This window comes from Strix uralensis, chromosome 1 (genome assembly GCF_047716275.1).
Source record: "Strix uralensis isolate ZFMK-TIS-50842 chromosome 1, bStrUra1, whole genome shotgun sequence".
NCBI lineage: Eukaryota > Metazoa > Chordata > Aves > Strigiformes > Strigidae > Strix > Strix uralensis.
Window position 1 is genome coordinate 132,310,364 of NC_133972.1, and position 22,465 is coordinate 132,332,828.

General features: G+C 39.9%; 1 protein-coding gene across 7 annotated transcripts in view; it reads left to right on the forward strand.

The window, feature by feature from the left end:
• LYN (LYN proto-oncogene, Src family tyrosine kinase) overlaps nt 1-22,465 on the forward strand; it is a 50,840-nt gene that overhangs the window by 25,698 nt on the left and 2,677 nt on the right. For all 7 annotated transcript variants that reach the window (XM_074881470.1, XM_074881459.1, XM_074881482.1 and 4 more), the window contains exons 8-12: nt 205-357; nt 4,613-4,795; nt 5,719-5,795; nt 16,303-16,456; nt 18,185-18,316. In XM_074881470.1, coding sequence (XP_074737571.1) covers nt 205-357; nt 4,613-4,795; nt 5,719-5,795; nt 16,303-16,456; nt 18,185-18,316 — 699 coding nt within the window. The remainder of the gene's footprint in view (nt 1-204; nt 358-4,612; nt 4,796-5,718; nt 5,796-16,302; nt 16,457-18,184; nt 18,317-22,465) is intronic.

A 22,465-nucleotide genomic window follows, 5' to 3' on the forward strand; every position in this document is an offset into this window, starting at 1 on the left:
TGTCTCTGAATACTGAATTTCAGTTCAGAGGTGCTTAAAGTTATGTAAAAGCACCAGAACAGTTACATTTTCATCAGAACACCTGATTATTTTGAAAATTACTTTAGGCTGGTTAGTGCACACCTCTAAGTAAGTAAGTAAGGACTTGTCTCAAGTCCTGAGGCACAGAAGTGTAACGTATTTTGTTTTTCCTTTGAAAACCAGAGCAATCAGATGGCTTATGCAGAAAGTTGGAAAAAGCTTGTATTAGTCCCAAGCCTCAAAAACCATGGGATAAAGATGCATGGGAAATCCCACGGGAATCAATTAAATTAGTGAAGAAACTTGGAGCTGGTCAGTTTGGAGAAGTCTGGATGGGTAAGTTTATTCCTTTGGAAAGAGTTTTTAAATCTGTTGAAAGAAGTGTAATTTCAGAGTCATTCGGAATAATAGTGGGCATGAACCTGGTCTGATATACTTGTAAACCAGCACAGTCAGGCCCAGAATGTACCTTCTCTTGAGGCGAGAGGATTTGCAAGGGGGAAGATATCTGATATCACAGAACAAATCCTTTGGTGTCTTTTAAAGGGAAAAAAAAATTGTGAGTAAGCACTGTAATTTAGAGGGTTGAAGACAACAGGGGTTTTTCTGGTTGTGTTTTGTGGGGGAAGTAGAAGGTTATAGTAAGATGTGACTCCTGATTCTCAAAATCAGTGGGTGTCTGACACTGAAATACTGTGAAAGATTTTGTGGCAGAAGGTAATCACCTACTTAAAAAGGTAGATCATTTTGGGAACTGATTACTTTTGCACATACACACACAGAGGCATAAAGCTTAAAAGAGTGTTTCTGGTTCGAGATGTTTCTTCTTGTGTCATTATTTTAGCATCTAAATTGGGTCTAACCTCTGCATCTGAATTGCTGCACTGTGAGAAAAATTAATGTACTGTGAAAGTGATCGCTGTGTTTCCTCTTCTCTGCTTTCTTTCTGAAGCGAGAGAAGCTGATTTGCATGGCACAGGTCCTCTCAAATCAGGAGCGTAGTTAGTCTTAGAACCAAGGAAGTTCAAGCTGGAACAGCTGTGCCATGCACGGTATCAACAAACACCGTCTATTGTAATGATCAACCAGGGGCACCAAGAGTTATGTGGAGGTACTGAGGATAACCTAGATGTTTCACTTCCTTCTCATATGGAACAAAATTATTTTTCAGTCATAGTGTGAATTAGAGAAGAAATATTATTCCATGGTTTAATTACTAAATAAATTTCTTCTTGATGAAAGGTACTTAAAATTGTGGTTTCAGAGGGAATAGTGTCCCATTCAGAGGAACTGGGCTCCCCAGTAAAGACAGATGCAGAGCTACTGGAGAGAGTCCAGCAAAGGGCCACAAAGATGATGAAGGGACTGGAGCATCTCTCCTGTGAGGAAAGGCTGAGGGAGCTGGGACTGCTCAGCCTGGAGAAGAGAAGGCCCAGGGGATCTCATCAATGTATGTAAATACCTGAAGGGAGAGTGCAGAGGACAGAGCCAGGCTCCTTTCAGTGGTGCCCAGTGACAGGACCAGAGTCAATGGGCACAAACTGAAACACGGGAGGTTCCTTGTGAACATCAGGAAACACTTTTTCACTGGGTGAGTGACCAAGCACTGGCATGGGTTGCCCTGAGGGGTTGTGGGGTCTCCATCCCTGGAGATATTCAAAAGCCAACTGGACACAGTCCTGGACAGCTGGCTCTAGGTGGCCCTGCTTGATCAGGGGAGTTGGACCAGATGCCCTTTGGAGGTCCCTTCCAACCTCAACCATTCTGTGATTCTGTGATACACGGGAAGGTAAAGATAACGCTATTACTGCAGTGTGAAGATACACCAGCTTATCTTTTATAGGCTTTTCTTTTTAGTTTGTCCATAAGTACGCTTTGGGCTTCCAAGTTGACATCTTCCTCTTGCACATTATGGAGGGAATTAGCTTATGTTATGGGAGGACAAAGAAAACCCTAGGAACAAAAAGCAGACCACACATCCCTCAGGCACTCATCTATGCTCCTGTGTGACCTGTGCAGAGTATCCTGGTCACTTACAAAGTGGGCAGGTGAATCTCCTCCAACTCTGAAGAGTTTGTTTACACAGAAAAAACTTGCTATAAAGGACCATCAATTTTCTAGTTTTGTCTATCACTGCGAGTGCATTTAATTTCTTTCTTCGTTACAGCTATGTGTAATTTTATACGTTTTATACTTTCTGTTTTTAGGCTACCAAGTTAGAGTTTGTGTGTGTGTTTTGGGCACTAACTGTGCTGACATGGTAGATGAAAACACCGTGACAGAATTGTGTTCTCATTTTATGCACTGCACCATGGGAATGGTTAGAAAGCTGCAGCCTGTGCTTTCTGCCTTCACATTTAATGGGCTGTATGGAGATGAGCTAGAGATGAAGCTACTGTTGCATTCCTCTGCTCTTCAGCTGAGTGACGGCTGTAGCTGGTGAAGCAGAAGTGATGTGCTGACATGCAATAGGATGCAGAGAAGCTGCTATTGCTCAGTTTCTTCCCCAGTAACTCCTGCAAATGTAACCGCCTGAGATATTATCTGGCTTCTAACGGTGGCATAGCTCAAACAGGTTTTTCCCAGTATACCCCTCCAGGGAATTACTGTGAAAGCAGGGGAAGGAGAAAGCTGCATCTTGCAGGCTTGTTCACAAAGTTGTTCAACTTCAATCCTGGAGATCTGGTCAGAAACGGTAGGCTCAACCTCATTATTGTCTGTTATAAATCCATATCACAGCTTGGCCTGATTAAGCCCATGCAAGAATCTGGAGGCAACCTGGCTGTCCAACATACTACTTTGTCAAAATAATCATAATCGACTCCAAAATAAATACCTGAAACACAAACAATTTTTGGAGGATTCTATTCTAACATGTAGAGAACAACATGGCGCTCTGTGTAAGACATCATCACATTCCTCAAACTTGTGTAGTGTTGCTTGCATCACTTTTAGTTTTTAACAAAAGTCTAAACTGCAGAAAGACTTGCTTCCTGCCATGGTATGAAAGGCTTTTTGACCATGGAGTTCAGTGTATCTGGACACCTTCTTTAGTGATGTGATGAACCAGAGTAGCACTGCAAGAGCAGGGTCCATGTTTTATGCATTTTTTGTTCCTAGTGTGCACTGATATGATGTGCACCATAATGCTCTGTGGTATTAATAATCCATGAGGAGAATTCTCAAGCAGGGCTAAGAGAAAAGTTAACAAGCCAAATGGAGCCATTATAGTGTATTTTATTAATGAGACACATTTTGCTTGCATCTCAGGTGTAAAAGATTCTCTCATTTGGTATATTGTTATGCTTTGACCTGACCGTGGTTGGAAAAATATATTTAATAATCATGGAGGTGAATAATTTGTGATAGACATAGTGGCTTTTCTCAGGTGATGATCCTTCATTAAGAAAGGTGATGGAAGACACAGTGGTTAGAGCAATCACTTAAGATCTGGAAATTAATTCCTTGCTTTGCCAATGATTTCTTATGTTAAGATGATAAATAGTATAAGGAAATTGTGGACTCCAATTTAGAGGCGTATCCATTGTGGTAATACTGTCTGGACTGTTGCTGAATAAGGAAATGAGGCTATTTCATTGAGTCATGAAAGTTTTACCTCTTCCGAGAAATATTTTTGCAGTGTTGAAATGGGTATGGTGGAGGTCACAAGCCTGGAATCTGATATTACTGAAGCATTCTGTAAATCTGAAATGTTAGGAAGAAGTTGTATTTATATTCCTCTCTTTCTCTGTGTCTTCTTTTTCAAATTAAATGACTTCACAAGATAAACTTTAGGATCAGTACTTGGAACTCCATTGGTTTTTTTAAATGTAATTTTAACATTTATTTAATGTTTGGAAAACATTAAAGCAGAAAATAATTCATTGCTTTTCTCTTTACTGGTAGTCTCTTTTTATATAATTAAAATATTACATTAGAAGGTTTGATAAACAGAGACATGAAACGGGCACAGTCTATTCCACTCTTGGCATGGACTACATGATAAGAAGTTATCATGTTTTAAATCTTGTTCTGAATGCCACAGTATTGCAGTCCTGGCAGCGTCTCTTTGCTGATCATGAGGATGCTCATTCCATTGCACTTTCCTGTAATGCTCCGTTTTGAGCACTGAGGACTACAGAAAGGATTATAAGCATGAGACTAGCATGCATAAAATGGCTATAATCATGGTATTTAAAGACGCTCCAGAATCTTGCAAGCAATCTGTGAACTCTATTAGATTCTGAGACACTTTACGTGGACATTCATTAAAACATCTCTTGACTGTTTGCATATTTTATGGGCTACTTGTAAATGTAAACTTTATATGAAGATAATTTGCTTTTTTAATTATTTTTTTCAGATAAATCATTTTTAAAAATAGAGAGAGGATTATTGTTCACTGCAATTTTGTATCAGTTGCAAAATAAAAAGGAATTCTAGCGTAAATATTTGTGCTACATCTGGCACTTGCTCTCAGGCTCTTAGCTATTACTGGAATCCAATCTCACCTGCTTTACAAATTCCAACTAGTCGGGGTGCTGTGTGGCACAGTGACTTCAAGTGCACTGATTGTATTCCCTCCTTTTAGGTTACTATCATAATAGTACAAAAGTGGCTGTGAAGACTCTGAAGCCTGGAACGATGTCTGTGCAAGCCTTTCTGGAGGAAGCCAACCTCATGAAAACACTTCAGCATGATAAGCTCGTTAGGCTTTATGCTGTAGTGACCAAAGAAGAACCTATTTATATTATAACAGAATTCATGGCTAAAGGTGAGAACATTGGATCTGCAAGCAATGTTTTAGTAAATTCTTCTGCTTCTCGTAAGTCAGTCCCCTTTCTTTAAAAAGGAAGGAATAAAAAAAGGCAAACTTGAGATTTTAGCATTTTTCTTTTGAATGCTCTGATATAAAGTGAAGGAACACCTATCCTAGAGGAGGGCTGAGGCTTTAATTTTATGATTTATTGCTGCATTTGTGAAATAAACTTTTTTTACAGTTTTCTTAAATGTAGCATTTTTAATTGTTTCAGATACAGAACATAACCCCCAAAATAGTTCTGGTTCCTTTGGGCTGCCTACCTAACTTTTGTGTCTGGTGTCATAACAAGCCAATTAAAACAAACCTTAGAAATTGCCTTATGTGCCCCCTGAAGTGATAAATACATGTGTAGCAAGGTGAGTGATGAGTGGTCCTGCAAGGATGACTGCACTACTAGAAAAGGACATTTATTAGAGCATTGCTACACAAAATAAGTGAGATTTCCTTCTCAGATTGTCTTGGGTGGTAGCTTTTCTGGGTTTATTCTGTTTTCAAGCAATTCTGCTTGAATAACTTCATAATGAATAATAACTTCTTATGAATAACTTCATAAACAAGTGTTGAGCCACTTATTATTTTTGACTTGGAAAGGAGATATATGATTCTCCTAGACAGCTTTTCTGATAGCCTGTAGACTAGGGTACTTCTCAAACTCAACACTACTGAACTAAGGTATGGTCTGAACTAAGGTATGGGAGTTTTCTACACCTAGGAAAATGACAAAACTTGGATGCCTGACGTGCTGACTTGGATGTTACTGTTGTTAAATCATGTAAAGAGACTGCCTTACCGTATGATCCAGAAAACTGGGGACCTGGCATGACCTTTATTTTGGTAATAAACTACACTGACTTAATCTTTCTCTGTTGTAACAGGAAGTCTGCTGGATTTTCTGAAGAGTGATGAAGGAAGTAAATTGTTGCTTCCAAAGCTAATTGACTTCTCTGCTCAGGTAAATTTTAAGAAATTGCTCAAAATTAATGGGGTTTATGGTCTGAAACTCATGCTGGTCAACTTTATCCTAGGTTTTTTTGCGTTAAAAAATAATTTAACTTTCAAATAAGTTTTGGTCTGAGTAAATAATGTTACTTGAGGGAATAGATATAAGTGGTTTCAAAGGGAATATGTGAAGTTAGGCTTAACTCAGATACTGATGATGACCTGCTTAGATGGCTGTGGTACACAGCCACCTTCCTTTGTGGAAAGGCTGCTTTCAATTCAAGTGGCTGTGAGTTGGAATTGTAAGTACAAGTTTGTGAGTTTGTTCTTATGAGATTCCTTCAGTGTTGTTTTTACTTCTTAAGTTAGGTCAATTGGTCAAACTTCTCTTAACCTCAAGGGGTTATTGTTGGTTTCAAATTCTTATATAAATTCCTGTGTAATAAATGAAATCTAATGAAATTAGATTTCAGGTATTAGTATGTGATTTATGAACTGAAATGATTGTTTCAAAATATACAAGTTATCCCATGTCATAAACAAAATCTGTAGAGAGGGACCCCAAAGTGATTTGTGTGTCAAAGCCTGGATCAGAGGTGCCCAGAGCCCCGTGTTTTGCCTCAGACAGTTACCAGCATTAGATGTTCAGGGAAGCATATAGAAAACAGAGTAAAAATTGTGCTTTTGCAAGTCATAAATCATGTTAATAATAGGTAATGAAGGCATTTCTGATAGGTTATTGTTTCACCAACCTTTCAGGGTTTTCAGTGTGCATTAGAATTTGCAGGCTGTTGTACTCTATTAAACTAACTTGTTACAATTCATGAGGAAAGACGAGAAAGCCTTAAAAAGGTGTAATAAAACATAAGTGATTTATACCAAAAATTCACTATAAGAATATCAGATAACTGTTTTATGTAACTATTGCTATATAAATAAATATAAGATTAGATATTAGGAAACATTGCTTTACTGAGAGGGTGGTCAAACACCCGCAACAGGCTTCCTAGAGAAATGGTCGATGCCCCAAGCCTATCAGTGTTTAAGAGGCATTTGGACAATGCCCTTAATCACATGCTTTAACTTTTGGTTAAGGTGGCCTGAAATGGTCAAGCATTTGGACTAGATGATCATTGTAGGTCCTTTCCAATTGGAACTATTCTATGGTATATTACATATCACATCGTTATATGGGTGTTCAATATATCAAATATAGATTTTTTTTTTATATAGCACAGATTCAGTGAAGGAGCTCTTTTTGCTATAATTGTTGGTCCAGTGAGGCTATAAGCTTTCCAAGTTTTCTCAACTCTTTGGGTAACTTGTCCTTGAGAATCTAGTGGGGCAAAAGCTTTGTAGATATGAAAACCTGTTGGATCCCAGGTCATGGTCTGGAGAGATGAATAACAGTGGGTAGAAAAAAAAGTAGCTTTGAAAATAGTGCATAAAATTCAAGGGAGAGAAGAACATCTGTGATCAGTGATATGAAAGGAGACCCAGGATGTGGAGAGGAAAGCACATGTGGTTTTATAGCAGACTTTTTTATTGGAGTTAGGGATGTTGTGTTCATTTTAAATGAATATTTTGTTTTCAGAAATTTAAGGCTTAAAAAGCTCAATGAGCTAGAGAGCGACTACAACTACAAAGGCTAGTGTACAACTTGGGTAAATCACTTCTAAGATCACAGGGGGTCAGCTATTGTCATTTACAAAGCTTGAAGGTCAGGTCACTTGAAGTGGACGTCATTTGTCACCCTGATCTGACAGCAACCTCTCAGAGCCAGTTCCTGCACTTTGTCTCAGAGGCCAGGACCTTGTGTGGCACAGGTGATACGTGAAGTCCCTCTCTTCACATAGGATGTAGACTATCAGCAGAAATTCCTGAGACCGAGCCATGCACTGGTTGCAGAGTCTCCTTAAAGGGATGCTCAGGAAGGCCTCTCTGAGGATTTCTAGTTGCAGTCCAAACAAAACTTTGGAACAGAGATACTGGGATTTTTCTTATGGAAAGAATTTGTAGGTTTTTTTGAGCACATTTGTAAAGAGCCCTTAATGCCACTGGGTAATAACATGACTGTGTGGAATAGACTTGCAGGCTGTGTGTGGTTCTCAGACCGGAGATTTCACTCTGACCAGCACAGATGTTCCACTGGTCTTCTCTAACGCTGACAGTCTGAATGTTAATTGATGGGTCTTTAGGGCAAAAGACTCAAACTCTGTTGGCCTACTGCAAAGGTAATGGTAATTTTACTGCAGACCTGTGAATCACAGTTTTCCAGAATGTAGGCTGTATATAAAGGAGAACATAAGATGTGTCTAGTATTTTTGGTATGACTGTGTTTTGTACAAATGGAACACTAATTTATTCTTACAGCAGTGGTGTTAACCTCTCTGTACAGCCTAAGGGGAAAGAAATTTGGAGAGCTATGTTAAAAAAAAAAAAAAAAAAAGCATGGAAGGAAGCTCATGGTGAACTACTTAAATAAGATAAGGCATATTTTCTGCCTTGGTGGACACACACTTGAGCTCTTCATGACTGTGTAATCACACCATTCTGGCAAGGCATTTTACGAGACTATCCCAGTTTCTCAGAAAGATTGAAAATGCAGGAAATGGTAGCCGAGGATTGGCTTACTTTTCCCCTCATACATCAGCGATGTTGCACAAGGCTGACCTATTCCCAACCATGCTATACAGCTGGCTTGCTCACATCCACATGTCTGCACAAAAGACATCTGCTGCAACAAAAATCGCTGAAAGAACCTGACCCATTGCAGAAGGGTACGTTACCAATGGACTTGCGATACAGCAGGAAGACAATGGGCAAGAAGTGGTTCCACTTAGTATGTCACCTTTATGCAGAGGAATGGCCTTTGCCACCTTCCAATGGCCTTGTCAGATAAGGAGGGACTGGGAATGGGAGAAAGGGATGGGAGGATGCAGTCTCTGTGACTATCAGATAGCTGAAGAATGTAGTGCAGGTAGTTGAACTCACAGATGAAGGTGATTTTCCAAGCGGCATTGAAGAGCACTGTGGGTTGGTGTTTCCATTGCCAGACTGCTGTTAGTGCTCCACTCACGGACTTTGTAAGGCCTTTGCCTCGAATAGTATTGAAAGAAATCTTCATTTACATGGGGTGAAACGTTCTGATTTTGCAAAAAGAAAGGTAAGGACTGCTCCCCTAGGTGAAACAAACACCTTTTAAAAAGATAGCATTTTGCAAGCGTGTAATCAAATATACTCCTCCTCTGCTACACTGATTTTCCTGTTTTGTTAGTTTAACATCCACCCTCACTGACTGCTGTTTTTGACAGCGATAGCTGAGTACTGGCAACAGACTTTTTAATAGGGCCTGTAGCAATAGGACAAGGGGTAATGTTTTTAAACTAAAAGAGGGTAGATTCAGATAGATTCTAGATATAAGGAAGAAATATTTTGCCAAGAGGGTGATGAAACACTGGAACGGGTTGCCCAGGGAAGCTGTGGGTGCCCCACCCCTGGAAACATTTGAGGTCAGGTTGTACAGGGCTCTGAGAAACCTGATCTAGTGGAAGGTGTCCTTGCTCATTGCAGGGGGGGTTGGACTAGGTGACCTATAAAGGTCCCTTCCAACCCAAACCATTCTATGATTCTGTGATTCTATTTAGTTACACTTACATCTAGTGACTACTTTAGTATACAGCTGTGGATTCAGGATTTTTATGGGTTTTTTGCTGTACTAACAATCACAATTTATAAAATTAGGCTTGTGGAAAATATGGCAAGAAAATGCTTGCTAGGAAGGTGATCCAACTGACTTTCTAAAGCAGTCTGCACTCTGAAAGAGCTGAAGTTTCTCTTTTGTGTTTTAATTAGTGCATATGAGTAGGGGCTGGGGAAATCTAGTGTTAGCTATGCTCTGGCAAAGATGATTTTGACCGCTAGAGATGAATGCTAGAAGTCTCTGAAAGGAGTGTGTTTTAAAGCAAGCTGATTTTTGCAAATGTCTCTTCAAGCACATACTACCTGTTTTAGTACAGAGCAGAGCTGTGGCATCTCTCATAGAAGTCAGCAGACTTGTCAGTATGTCAGACATGCCAGAAACAGCTCACAGAGGAGGCAAAATCATGCTTCCCTGCCTGTGTGACCACTGCTGATGTGTGGGTGCATGGCAACCTCATCGGCTGGTCTCGCAGCTGCTGTGCGTCTGGCGGGCATTAGCTGACACAGTTGACAAGCAGTTCCCTTTCCTGGGGTTTCTGCCTGTCCGCTTCGGGAACCCAAAGGTGCTGTTAGCTGTTGGTTCCCAGTTACGAGTTGGAGTGTAAATTAATTTCATTGCTTTATCCATAAGCTACACTGACAAATCCTGCTAACACCAAAAGAGTCCATGTGCAGACTGCCTGTCTTCCCCTTGGTTATCGACAGGCAACAGCCTGGCCCCTTGAGCACTAAAAGTGATTGGCTAACTGGATTTTACCAGTTGGTTTTTGTCTTGCCCCAGAGGTAGTTTACCCAAAGAGTTCCTGATTCTTTATTTCACAATTCTTGAAATCGTACTCGCTTCTGTTTTATGAGATCTGCTGAAAACTTACAACGCAAATTCAGTGAACCTTTTGCATGTGTAAACTCTTCCTGCTTCTTATGCAAATCTGTTATCTACTGTGTAGTACACACATGCGTGGTAGCTGTGGTTAGGAAAATGGTATCAGTTGTTACTGAATGTACCCCGTCGTACCTTTCAAACTGGTCAAAGCTTTGTCATAAAACCAGTCTTTCTTCTTTCCCGTCCAGTGCTGATACTTTCATTAATTCTTCTATGATCTACAACTTCACTGGCAACTCTTCTTTCTACCTTCTAAGGCCACAGTGCCATTAAAATAATAATAAACTTAGAATAAAATTGAGATTTTTTGATGCAGTGTTTTAATCCCTCTCTCCCCTCTCTTTTAAGAAGCAGGAAGAGGGGAAACTCTCTTTTAAGAAGAGAGGGGAAAGTCCTAAATCAGAGTTAATTTTAACTCTTATTTGGCATTGGGAGATTTCCACTGCAGTTTTGCCATATTCCTTTTCAGTTTTTTTTCATTTTTAACGATACCCTCTAATGTTCCAGTGCATAATTATATATGTTAATTTAATAATCTTTTACCTGTGGGTCTGCTTTGACTACATAGCTGCTTGACTGGAGCAAGAGCAAGAATATGTTTTTGCAGCCTTTCCTGACTTCATCTTTAGGATAAGCACTGCTGCAAACTGAAAATTGGTATTACACTGATACATCACTTGAAGATTAAAATGTGACTATTTTGCAGCAGATACAAAGGGTCTACGCCCACTTCATAGACAGAGAGTCATATGACTCAAGATTAACTCTTTTTGAAAACTCCGTGATAAAGAAGTGTATTTTATTTTATTATGCATCTGGACATTATTTAAAGGAACATGGTTTTGATTAATCTCAGACCAAAGACAATCTTGTCCATATCAATAACATGTGTTTGCTTCAAACCTTTCAAACCTGCAGACTGTTTTTAGTGAGACTCTTCCCTAGGAACTGAGAATTACCAAATTTAAGGCAGTGTAAACCTCAGGATACACTCCATTATTTCCTCTGCATAAAATTCACCAGGAGGATGCTCCCTCCCACCCTAAGTCCTCTGAACTAATTTCCAGTCTGGTTTTCTGGCTGCTTACCTGCTTTGGCAGGAGCATCCCACCGAGCCGTGGGCCTGAGAAGCCCAGGTGGGCAGCTGAGAGCAGCTCTGAGGCCACTGCCCCCCACCCGCCGAGCAAAGGACAAGGGATGTGGCCAGGGTGTCCTGTTCACGGCTGGACCCTCAGGGGCAGCATTCCAGCCCAAGTGACCCCAGGGAGCGGGCGCAGTGGTTCAGCTTCGCTTGTCTCACAGGCAGCAGCAATACAGAGGGAATTTCAAAGCTGCCTTTATTCACAAATCCCTGCCTTCTAACTGCCTGCAGTTTCACGTGTAGTTTTATAGCACAGATCCTTCAAAAAGTCACATCTGTCAATGTAAAGGGAAATCTTTTATAAGTATACCTAAACCATCTCTAAGTAATAATTTCTACATGATTTTGGTTTAAAATAGGGCAAGAAAGGATTGGAGAGGTTCTTAGTCTAGTTGTTTGTCAATATTTTGGAAATTGTAGGTCACACCCTTTTGTTTTTTTCCTGGAGTTTACTTCATTTGTAAACAAATAAAAAAAGGCTCAACTTTACTGATTCATCATTTATATTTTTTCCCCATTTTGCTTGCCTGCTTTGCAGGCGAGTGAGAATGTGTGAGTTTGGATTTACTGACAGTTTTCAGGTGTCTCATAAACCCCTCATATCCACTTAAACTGTCCTAACCCAGTTCTTTGCTTTTTCCATCCTGCGTTGTTACCCCTTTGTCATTCATGTTAAGCAAGGCAGGCATTTAAAAACTTTTCTGTGGCATTTGTATGTAGTCTTCTCCATCTGTTTAATGTGAATGTTTTCCTTGGTCTTGTCCTTTTACTAATGCACCCCTACTTATACTTACTATTTGTAGTACTTGGCGGGGGGGGGGGGGGGGGGGGGGGGGGGCTCTTCTGATATTTTTCATATTGGGGTATTTTTTTATATTTTGGAATCTGACTTTATAATTTTTTGATGTTTCTGATCATGTACGATTTGGTCAAATTTTTCTTATCAGGTACTGTCTTCATGATAAGTGTGATTTACCTTTGCACATACTGTTTTTCTGATGGTGTGGTTGTTCCTGAGACTTTTTTCCCCCATGAGGTTGCACCTGTCAGCCCTCCAGGTTGTTTAACACTTGCTTTCCTGATTAAAAAAAACCTTCATATTTGCCATTCCCTTTCATTTTCATTCCACTCTGTTTCATGATCACTGTTATTTAGTTTTGCTTCTCAACATGATATAATATGTTCTCAGCATGATGTAAAAACATCCTATCAAGCTGACATTAAGCAAACCCATCTGGCCTCTTTAGTATTCCACATTTTTACATACAGCCTAGAAATGCACAAGCAGAATCCATTACACGTGTTGCCATAACCCCCTCTCTGCCTTGCAAACTACGTGTGAAACATGGCTTATTTGAAACAACTCTTGCAAAAGAGAATCACAGACCTTGGAATGGAAGCTGAAATCAAACATGTCTTTGAGTTGAAAAACAGAGGCTATGAAGGAATCCAGAAGTCCTCTGGTTTTGTAGCAAAAAAAAGGCAAAACAAAACAAAAGCTGAGTTTCACCTTCTGAAAAAAAAGAGGAGCACAGAACTGCCCATTCCTCTACAAGCTGTTTAACATCAGCTGTGATGTTTCACCAAGGAAGTCTGTGAATTGTGACCAAGTGCTTTTGCTTTTCAGATGGTGTAGTTCTGTGACAGTAGAGTGTCCTCTCCTGAAATGCTGGCTTATTAGGTTCTCACCTCCCTGCTTCAAAGTCCTTTGCTGCTTTTGCTGCTTTCTCCAAACTCCTTCAGAAGCTACAAAAAATGAGTCAGAAAGTAGGGAACGCGTGTTTTCAAAGCAACATGCTCCATGCTTTTGTTACCATTTTCTTTCAGGATTTCGAAAGAGTTTTATACCTATTTGTGAAAAGACCCACAAGTGTTCCAGAAAGTTAAGTATTTACCCTGTTTTACAGGTACAAAGAGCAGAAACAGAGAGGAAAGAGCACTGCCAGCTGAAATCACTCCCCAAATGGGTGACGGAGCAGTCTGCAGAACTGTAGCTCCGAGTCATTCATTTATTGAGTGACTTCTAGCTGAAGCTTTACCGTACAGAGGCTGTCATGTGGAGTGATTTATTTCTTCCAGAAAACTTTTCCTCCATTCTTACCCTGGGTGCATAGTTCCTAGTATTTAGAGATTGGTTGGTTGGTTGGTTGTTTTTAAAAGGATTTAACTTGGGTATTTGTAGAAGCATGTCAGTAGTTCATTAAAGGTGAAGGGAAAACTGCTCCCTTCTTGGTAGTAATGCTTGTGCAGTGTAGGCAGAATCCTCTCTTAAAGTCCATAAAACATATTCCAGAAGCCCAAATTAGCTTTCCCATCCTGCTCCTGAGTAGTAGTTATGTGTAGCTGAACAGTCTTGACAGGTACCAATGATCATTAAAAGAGGGGGGAAAAGGCTTTCATTTTCTTTTGTTCCCATGAATTTCTCTACATTTAACATATCATTTGGCAATGAAGACCTAACAATTATCATAAAGAGCTATCACATGGGCTCTGGCACCCATTGCCTTGATCAAAAAAATCCTCTTTTTTTTTTTTCTTGTCCCACAAACAAAGGTCTAATGTGACCAGATGTGTGAATTCAGTTGTCCAGTTGTTGTGTCTTCCCTCCTCCTCCCAGTCAAAATTCCTTGCCCATTATTTTTTTCCTACTTGGAAATTTTTTGCATGCCTGAATGCTTGCACATACATGGTGTCTTTGAATTTCTCTGATCCAGTGTAGTCAAAACCATTGTCCTCGAATTTCACGGAAATATACTCTGTATTTGCTGAAAACATAATGGATTGTTTGATGTCACATTTCTTCATTTGTGATTAATCAGATGGTGACTTCAGTGAGTCTGGCACAAATAAGAGGAAATAAAGTGGTCTTTCCCATGGCTTTGCTTGGTTGGGCTTGGAAACTAAATATCACCACTGTGAATGTCTCTTTCATGAAGTGGTTCTTCATTCCCCAGCCAGCAGTTCACCCAAATGTTAAATCTGTGCAGGGCAGTAAGAGGAAAGTTTATTCTTTTGTGATCGTTGATGTATTTTTCATGATGTTAGTGGACCTGTCTGCATTTTGCTCATATCTACCAAGCTGGCCAGTCCAATCTCAGCAGTGATCTTACAGCAAAACCTTCCCTTTCATCTCTCATTCCTCCCCAAACCCAATTAATCTCGGGGCGGGGGGGGAAGAGAGGCAGAGCAGGCTCTAATCAAATACTGCTCTTCTATTTTGTCTGTAAGTCTCTAGTAAGACTCTCTGTAGCAATTATTCACTAGTAGCTGCTTCCTTCATTATAAAACATCTTACTTATTTCTAGAAAATGTAAAAAGCAGGTATTCTTCGTTCTCTTCATCATTGGAGTTTCTTTCTGGTTTAGTGTGAGAACCCCTCTGTGTTGTACAAGGTCAGTGTAACACTCTGAAGAATATATTGATTTGTAAGTAGAGGTTTGCGGTAGAAGGGGGTGGGAGGGCAAGTGGCTCTATTTTTCCATTGCTTAAACTGAAAAAGAGGAACAAAGACTATGTGGTTTTGTGTTGTAAGTGGTGACAGTGTGTGTCTTTGCAGTACTCCTTGGGGACTTTTTAAAAATGGATAAGCAGAAGTGATGTTAATGTTTTCTTAAAATTTGGTCGGGTGCTCCTGCCTGCTTTACTGCACATCTGAAACAAGCACCTCTGGTGCTGAGAAGGGATCTGTGCACTTGTCTTCTCCTGGGGTGGAGAAGAAAGAACCCGTGTATGAGTGTGCTGGGGACTGGCACTGGAGAAGGACCCTTACTGCTTTACTGCTGCTTCATTAGCAAATCTGAGAGCTTGTGCATTCCCCAAACCATGTGGCCGAGAGAGCTGTCTGTCACCCACCCACAGGCATCCTGGAGAGGTACCTGTGGCACAGGTTGGGCCATGGGCCTTGCCTGGGAATGGCCCATCACCAGAGTCTTGGTGGAAGAGAAAACCTGACGGCTCACAAGCACTGGGTTTATTTTTCTTTTTCCTAGCTGCGCTTAAACTTTTGGACAGAATATGATCTACACATCAGTTTTATTGCTCTGAGTTTAGAAACTATTGTTTCAGTTTCTTTTTTTCTGAAAAGTAAAATGTTTTTCTTCATTGAAATAATCATCCACAGTGCATATTTTGATTGTATTAATCATCTTTAATTTGGTTTGGAAATTCATTTGGGCTGCTGAAATACAAATTAAATTTACTTATGATAGTATCTGAGAGCTGGCTGTTGCCAAACACTCCTCATGTATGAACAGGTACGCATTGTTGTGGAAGAAAATAAAGTTGTTTGCCCTATCTTAATAATTGTTTCCTGATGTCCAGGCCTATACTGGATAAATAGAAAGTTGTTGGGGCTTTTTTAATTCTATCTGCACTGTTGCTTCATCAGTCCCTAAAAGAACATCTGTATCTTAACTTATTCATTCCTTGTATTCCCTTAGTATGTGGAAAACAAACTGGTTAATAATTTGGGGAAGAGAATATTTTTAGTAGAAATCTTAGGAACATTTTAATTAAGATTTTGTTTCAGGAAATGTCTCTAATACATATGTCTAATCCTGCCAGCTGTTATTCACCCAAACAATTTTTTTGAAGCTGCTACTGTAAGTATAGTTTTGCAGGACAGGTCTACAGATAGGTTTTCCATTGCAATCACGTTTTCCTTGCTTCCATCTAAAAAATGTTCCAAAGATATGGATGCAGCTTTGCTGATACCTTGAAAGAACAGAGAGATCAGACCTGATGATGGTGTTGTGTGGTGTTGAAATATCAAAACAGTTGTTTCTTTGGTTACAGATTGCAGAAGGGATGGCATATATAGAAAGAAAAAATTATATCCATCGAGATTTGAGAGCAGCAAATGTTCTGGTTTCAGACTTACTGATGTGCAAAATTGCTGATTTTGGACTAGCGAGAGTCATCGAAGACAACGAATATACAGCAAGGGAAGGTATGTATTTTTATTTTTGTCTTTAAAACTTTAGCCTCTGGGAGGCAGTGAGACTGTATCTAACAATCATATGTTCACCAAGGATAGAAAATGCCATGATAACTTCCTAGAAGCAGCACTCTAATGCCAACAACATTGAAAAAAAACAGAGTAAGGAAACAAATAACGTTTCTGTGCTCCCCAGCCTTTTTGAAAAGGTTATTTAAATAAATTTGAAGACCAAAGAAAACTGAGAGTACTTAACTGCACACAAGTCTTTCTAAATTGAACAAATTAATTGCACAGCCACAGCTTCCATCCCACTGAATTAAATGCCAAGAAAATATGATCTTATTTTCACATCCTTCAATGCCATATGCACCTCCTTTCACTTAGGGAAAGGAAGGAGCCCTCCAGGTTGTATTTGTTGGTAACAAGAAAACCTTTTCATCTTTTGAAGCTGCTTTAGGAACCACAGCATTGATTTGCGTGCTCAGCAGCACTGCTGCTCTGTATAGGGACACTGGAGCGCTGGGTCATGTCCCCGTTCAGCACAGGGATGGGAGGTAACATCTCAGCAGGGTCAGGACTGGCAAGAGGGGAAGTCATACTATTAAAGATATTTGTCTGGGTTTTGCCACATGTGTTTTGCTAATGTTGTCAAGGATCCTTTCAAGAAGTGTGTAGTCAATTTGCTGCAGTGAAAAGTTTTTATTTATGCTTCTGTGCACAGATTGCATTAGGGTAACTTTTCGGAGCAGGTTTGTTGGCTGGCTTTCCCCCTCTCTTTTAAAGACAGCACATCATATTTTCACACAGTCTGAGTGGAAGCTGTGGTAATGTAGGACAAGAGTGAAAGAACTAAGGTATGAGGAAGAAAGAGAACAATGCACTACAGTTGAGATTAAAGGAAGATGCGCTATTCAGCAGTCACTGGGTAACAGTAATTCAGTAGCTCAGAGAGAAGGGTCTGATAAAGCAGTTTTCAGAGGTACAGAACCTATATCTGTGTTTTTTAGCTAGCTCTGGAAATTGTGTATTGATTAAATGAACCTTTCAGGTTATAAATTCTTTATGCTGAGTTTCTTTGATGTGTTTTCTGCCATTCAGAAAAGTTTCCTGGCTTACCTGGTATTTTGTACCAGAAAGATAAACCAGGCTAAAAAGGGTATAGAGAGAATCTGAAGATCTAATGTAATATTCCCCAACAAAGGCTGCTTGAACTTTTATTTTTGCTTTTATATGGGATTTTCTGGAATCAGTTAATTAGTCATGAAGGACAGGATTTTAAGATTACTTTTTAAGATGTGACTTGCTACTGCTTTTGCATCAGTGGCTGAACATGAAATGCATTCGAGTATATCTCGAAGCTAGACTGACTTTCATTAAAATAGGAAAAATTAGTTAAAGTCTTGTGAAGTTCCAGGTGATGGGAATGGTAAGATTGTTGCCTGACCACTGGCCAGAAAGCAAAATGGTGTAATTTTAACAAAAAGTCACCATACCTAAGAGTCAAAAGATGCTATGTAACTTTCAGCATCTTATTTGCACCTCTGACACAGGACATGCAGATGCAGTGTGGCAACATGCATCTTGCAGGACATCTCTGCTGATAACTCTTGGACAGGAGGAGTTGCTGGTAACTTTGCTAATTTAGGGGAATCGTAGGCAAGTTGTTTAAGACCTTTTAGTGACTTGATATTGCGTGTTTAAATTTGCCTTTGACTGATTGACACTACTTTTCTTCAGGTGCAAAATTCCCTATTAAATGGACAGCACCAGAAGCAATTAACTATGGATCTTTCACTATTAAATCTGATGTGTGGTCATTTGGGATTCTCCTATACGAAATCGTTACATACGGAAAGATTCCTTACCCAGGTATGTGCCTGCGTTTATACTGTTACTCTGTATTTATACTCTGGTGTTAAAAAGCAAAGAGAGTACGTGGGGAAAAAGCTGGCATCCAATGGTAGCGACAGCAGCAATTTGGAAAATGTCTTGCAGGTAATGTTACTGCTTTGAAAACTTATAGTCACTGTATGTGTAAACCATGTGCCTCTCTGGGGTAGATTTTAGCAAACAGACTAATGGCACCATGAACACACAGTCATTTTTATATATTCAAAAGGGGTTACAACTGCAGCAAAGGATGATTGTCACTGATCCTGGCTTTACGGTCAGCAGCACAGTCCCATAGCGAGGATGCAGTGCTGTGAGTTCTAATGGTGCTGTGTAAGCTGCTGGGGTTTTTAATATCGTAATATGTGAAAGTACTAAGAAAGCATGTTTTCACTAGCAAATAGGCTGTAATAATTTGTCAGTGTTAGCTAATCTAAGCGAATATGAAAGCAGACGCTAAAGCAGTGTTGATGTACTGCTAGGAATATTTACTCTTCATAGTTCCATACTGTTCAGGTACAAGACCACAGAGGAACACATCCTGCATTAGGTAGCTGCGAAATGGTTATGTGCTTCACGTTTAATTTTTCTTTCTGTTAAGCAAAATATATGTTAATGTTTCCAGCAGACAGAGACAGCTTCTATGAAGGGTATTTTTATGCACATAAAATCATCACATCTCAGGCATAGCTGATTAACTCTGGGCAGCAGACTGCATTCATTTAAGCTTACTGAGGTTGTGGAAAATTGACCTACATTCTCTTATCTTGTGGGCAAATGGGGAAAGTACAGCCATGTTCACCTGTACTGCACATGTCATAGGTGGAGTAACTTCTGAGAAGAATCCGTAGGATCCTGCAGTTTACAGGCAGTAAAGGGAGAGCAGATATTTCATCTAAGCAAATCTTTTCCCAGCACTTCTAGTGCAGCAGCTCTTGCTGTTTAAACAGTGAAAATATTTTCATCACCACTTCATGAGCAGCTGGAATTCTGCATCCTGAATTGCCAGAGATGGCAAGGGGCAGACACCTGAGTCCCTGAAATGACAATAGGCTCAATACCTCTGGGCACAGGGAGACTGGACCTCTGGCAAGACTCAGGCATCAGGAAAGGGGTGATGGTGGCCAACTTTATAGTGTGTTATGGAAGAACATATCAGCTTTCCATACAAGAGGTAGAGCCAAACCAGACATTCTCATTGCTCAGTAAGGCTCCAGTCCAGGAAAGCACTTAAGTTCAAGAGTAGCCCCCTTAGATTTCAAGAAGTGATAGGGCTGCTTGCACAGCTAAGTGTTTAAACATATGCTCTGGGTTGTTTTTTAGGTAAGGGCTATGAAGTATGTGACTGAGTAGTAGGTCCTTCCAAAGCTATTCCAAACACTGCTCATGTCCCCAAGAAGGATCAGATGGGAGTTGTATGCAGCTGAGTAATGCATCGTTCTTCTCACAGTTGGGATACTTTTTTTTTTCCCGTTAGCATATGCCTATGTATCCAGACAGTTGCCTATGCTGAGCTGGGCTCACAAGGTTATTTCTGGATGCCTTGAAAATTGTTCTTCCCTGAGCAAACCTACGAGCTCACCTGAAAACCAGCACTACAAAAATACAAAACCCAATCCAATACTTAATGCTGCAGCTAAGTCTGCTCTCTCTTTACCTCCGTAAAACATATCATATTTTATTTGAAGAACAAAATCAATCTGTACAGCAGACACGGTACTGCTGTATTACTGTGGGAAAATATCTCTTCTAGAGGAAGTCTGGGCAATATTTTTTTTGAATATGGAAGCATTTTTATGAGCACCATAAACAGGCCATACACTGCAGATTCATTTATCAACCAGCAAATAGAAACAGAAGACTCTTGACTACATACTGGAAGATTTTAATAGTTTGTAGGCATTGCTTGCATTAAACTAAAAGAGGGATATATGTCTATTTTAAATAAAAGTGTAAATTGAAATAGCCTATTAGACTGAAAGTTGATACTGAAGAACCAGAAGGACAGCAAAATAAATGGGTGACCAATTTACATGAAGAGATGTGACAGGTTTGAGCAAATTACCCCAGCATGGCAAGAGTAACCCGGTGATAAGCTGTAACCAGCAGCCACTGGAGAGAAACAGTATATTGATTTCTCAGTTCTAATAGGAATGCTTCAAAATATTATTTTCAACTATCAACCAGCTCCAGCAACTAAAGAGTATTGCATATGAAACAGTTTGAGTTTAAACTGGCAAGTAGTTAATACCTGTGAAGAAAATCTAGGCAGGCAACTTGGTAGGAAGCCTTTCCAGCCAAGAAACTCAGAGCTTTTGTGATCTTTGTTCCTAAATTCCAACAGCTGTTTCTCTTCCTGAGAAACTTAAAGCATTTAATGGGACGATAGTTTCAGGAACTACAAGTATCTGATTCTCTGGGCAAATAAGTTGAATTGGTTGTTTAACTAATTTCCAGGTGATTATATAGTATGTCGAATACTGGCAACATCCATACTTAGATTCCAATTACGTCTGCTGCTCTTCACAAGATATGTCACTGACTGTACAGTAGGATTCTTCCTCCATACCACTGTGTTCACATCACTTCCCGGGCTCTAACGTAAAGAAATATGTCTTTATCTGTGAAGCTTAACAGGTACCACAGCATAAATTAACAGACCCGTACCAAACCTTTAGAGCTAACATCCTTTGTTAGCATTTAAGAGGGTGTAAATGTAACAAATATGCATGTGGGATATATCTCTTCTACTGAGTAGGATATAGTTTTGATGAGACAGGTAATTCTCTAGCCACAAAAAAGTAAAAATAAAAAAGTAATTAAAAAAAGGAAAAGTTAAACAAGTAGCTATTTTGAGAATACTTCTTGGACTGTGGGGTAGACAGGTAAGCCTTTTTTTGTTCTAAATAAAACCCCAAACATATGCGAGTATGTTCATGACATATTTACTATGGAATACTGATAAAAGTCTTTTCATTTTTGTCTTGTGAACTTAAATGGTTACTTAATAGATAGTTTTCCTGCAGGTTAGCTGAAACACAGGCTTTGTCCTTGGCACTCAGAATGTAACAATCAGTCCTGTAGACACTAGATCTAGGTACAATCCTATAAAGCACTTAAACCCACAGAATCATCCCTGTTCTGCACAAAAGCCCAGTAGCAGCAGTCCTCATGTAGCAGCACACAGTTAACTAAGACTTTGCATAGTATGAATAATTATTTTACTGCATACATTATATACAATCCATTTCTTTAAGCTCAAGCAGTCAGATCACTGTTTATAAAATGCTTTATTGACTTTCTTTCTATATTTAATTTGCCTTTATATAGCAGTAATTCCTTATTCTGTGACAATATGCCATTCCACTGCTACCTTCAAAATACTTTTCTACACACGTGTGCAGTACTAGCTCAGGAAAACTTCACTTCTCCTTCCAAAGAGGAACTGAAAATACAAAAGATATGCCCAAAGTAAGCACTCTGATCCAGACTCAGATTACATGGCTGACAGTATTTCTAGAACAGGTTAAAGCCAAAAGGCTTTAACTGCAGCCAACTATATGAACTATAGTCATCTTGAATAATCAAAGTAGTTATACCGGATAAAGTTGTCATTTGGTTGTAATTCAAATGTGTCCTTACCTGCCAAGTGGCTTAAATCATATCTTTAGTAGTCAGATAACATGTACAAAGATCCACACAGTCTGATGCCACACTGCTGCACAGTCACCAAGTACTGGGGAGAACACCACATCTGCATCTCCACTGCCAATCTCACTCGGAGCAGGACCCGTCCTGCCTCCTCTCAGCAGGGTATAGCTCCTCTCCCCACACCTCTGGGGAACTGGTGTACGAAGGAGCAGTCAATGTCCTGCACACAACTGACTGGAGGCTGAGTTGCTTGAGAAAACCATGAGAAACTGTAGCCTTAGGCAGAACTGCACCATGGGCAACATTTAGCCTGAGGAACAGCCAGCGGCTGTGGGGTCTGGAATACCCTTCTCAAAAGGGGAAGTCTTCACTGGTGATAGCAAATATCGAGGCTGAAGCACAGGAGCTTCCTACATGCTCAGTCATCAGAAGAAATAGCATTCACTGGAGTACAGAAAGCTCAGAGTCTGTGTACTG